This window comes from Poromitra crassiceps (assembly GCF_964638095.1).
Source record: "Poromitra crassiceps genome assembly, chromosome: 8".
Lineage (NCBI taxonomy): Eukaryota > Metazoa > Chordata > Actinopteri > Beryciformes > Melamphaidae > Poromitra > Poromitra crassiceps.
Genome location: NC_139629.1, coordinates 8,018,392 through 8,020,891, shown reverse-complemented (window position 1 = coordinate 8,020,891; position 2,500 = coordinate 8,018,392). Strand labels below are relative to the sequence as shown.

General features: G+C 40.7%; 1 protein-coding gene across 1 annotated transcript in view; it reads right to left on the bottom strand.

Annotated features, from left to right (window-relative positions):
- The window catches only part of satb2 (SATB homeobox 2), a gene marked incomplete at its 3' end in the record, with an annotated part of 35,290 nt that overhangs the window by 12,796 nt on the left and 19,994 nt on the right, over nucleotides 1-2,500 (bottom strand). Inside the window, exon 3 of the mRNA XM_083642269.1 lies at nucleotides 251-377. Coding sequence (XP_083498395.1) covers nucleotides 251-377 — 127 coding nt within the window. The remainder of the gene's footprint in view (nucleotides 1-250; nucleotides 378-2,500) is intronic.

Sequence of the window (2,500 nt, the reverse complement as noted above, 5' to 3'; positions counted from 1 at the left end):
ACATCAGCCGCCCAGTGGACCAAGGGTCTGATTCAATGCAACCGCAAAAAATGTCCTGCTCAAAAGCATTATTGTATTCATAAAATATGGACATGCAATCTATGGTGTTTCCATAGCCAAGGGAGGGGTATTGGTGAATGAAAAGTGATTTAGATTATTAGAAGCATTTCTACTTTTCCACCTTAAACTCTTAAATGCCATACATACAATTTGCTTTCAATCTAATAAATGCACTGATCCAGGGTCTGACCTTTGCAGCTGGATGCGCAGTGTGACCATGTGGTAGACCTCCATCAACATGTCAGCCACCGTCGCCTCTGGGGCGTCAGTCAGGAAGTGGATGGGCAGAGGGTTCCAGCGTCCCACCTTGATGATGCCTAGAACGAGACAGGAAGGACGTTTGAGTTTTGGTTGTGACACACAACTCTCACAAGTCGTTCAGCTGGCTGATTCACAGGACAAGAAGATAGAGTCCCTTCTCTTCTCTGTGCGTGTAGTAGACAAATAGCGAGCGCTAGTTAGCTTAGCACAATCAATGGTAGTCAATCTGCACTGTAGCCGGGCATTGGGGCAAGAACTCCAAGTGAGGTTCCAGCTGCACATGGCTATATTTCAGCTAAAAACTAGTCGAAAGAATGCAGGTTTAAGTGCACTTCCACATTGGCTTACATTTTTATGTATGTAAATAAATGTATGTAACATTTATTTGTGATGAATGGTTTACACTTTAGATTAGGGGATGCAGAAAGCCTTGTAAATGAATTGTAAATAATTTACAAATAATTTATAACAGGTGAGGAACACTTTATTTACTAAAGGTTTAATAGATGACTTACAACACATTTATGATATGTTAACATGGAAAAATCAAAAAAGTGGCGACAAGGTAGCTCAGCAGGCCAATATAAACAGTAAATAGAAAAAGGGGAGCTTCTTGATGCTTATAGAATAATTTAATAAATAAGTAATATACAGGTATACAAGGACAAGGGCACAAGGGTGTCCTTTGTTGAAGATGTACTTTGTATTAACTGAATAAGTATACCTGTACATTACTTCTTTATTAAATTCTTCTATAAGCATCAAGAAGCTCCCCTTTTTCTATTAAATTTTTTCTATTTACTGATATGTTAACATAACATTTATCCATCATCTACAAATGTATAATGTTTTGTAAATGGTTAGTTCATCATTAACTAAAGGCTTATAAATTACTTACGACTGAACATTATTACAAAGTGTTACCAGTAGTCCAATTGCTTGTTTAAAATAGAAGTTTATTTTTGTATCATATATTGTGTACATTTTACCAATTGCCTAGACCAGCGTTTCCCAACCTTTTCCGACTCACTTGAAAATCTCAAAAATGTTCACGGCCCACATCCGACCGTAAACAGTACGGAGGCCAAATAATGTGTCCTCATAGCACTTTTTATTTTAACGATAAAAGGAGCTGTCCATCAGCACCACACAGACATCAGAAACTAAAAGTGAGGGGCTGTCTGCAATAGGCTAATTAACAAATAATTGATTACAAATTAAATAACGGTATCATTCAACAATGCAGAAATAATAATTATCCCCCCGCCCCATGAATATCTTAAATATATCTTGTTTTGCAAATGATTTGGTGGCCCAATTGCAATGTCTTCATGGCCCACCAGTGGGCCCCGGCCTACAGGTCGGCAATGGCTGTATAGACCTATATTTACAGTCTATGGTATAGACACAAATAGCAGACTTAGATGCACCATTTTTAAGATAAGATAGTATATAAGACAACATAGCATACTGTATGCTAAAGTGTTAGCATGGAGTACTGGAACGATTAATCAGGGACACATGGCAAATTTTTGTCATGTTCATTGCTTAGGGGTAAATAACTCTCCAAAAGCAAAAAGCTGCTTATATTTCTTTAAGGAGAGAAGTGTTGAGAGAAGAGAGAAAGAGGCCGGGAGGAAGGAAGGTAATTCAAGAGACAGATATTGCTTTGTTCCTATTCACACACACACACACACACACACACACACACACACACACACACACACACTCCCCCCCCCTCGCACACGTACGCGCACAAACACACAGAGAAATTGACGTGCACAACGCCACAGAAACAGGGAACCCATTGGCTGACTGGCGTAACAGAGAAAGGTAAACTGCATTAACCCTGTTTGATCCCTTCATATTCTTGTTCCATGACATCATCCCACTGTTGAAGGCCAGGTCACGTGACGTCTGCCAGGTCACATGACGTCTGCCAGCCTGCTGCTGCCCACAGAGCACGCCATGAAATAGAGATGCTCAGCGAGAGAGAGAGAGAGAGAGAGCAGGCGCCATGGTACCTGGCAGGAAAAGTGTGTGTGTGTGTGTGTGTGTGCGTGTGCGTGTACTCGATTTTCTAATTCTGATTGACTCCACTTTCCGTGCAGGTGTGGCAGTGTAACCAAAGACGATGCGATTCAAGCAAGACGGCCCAACTTCAACTCACTTCCTGCCA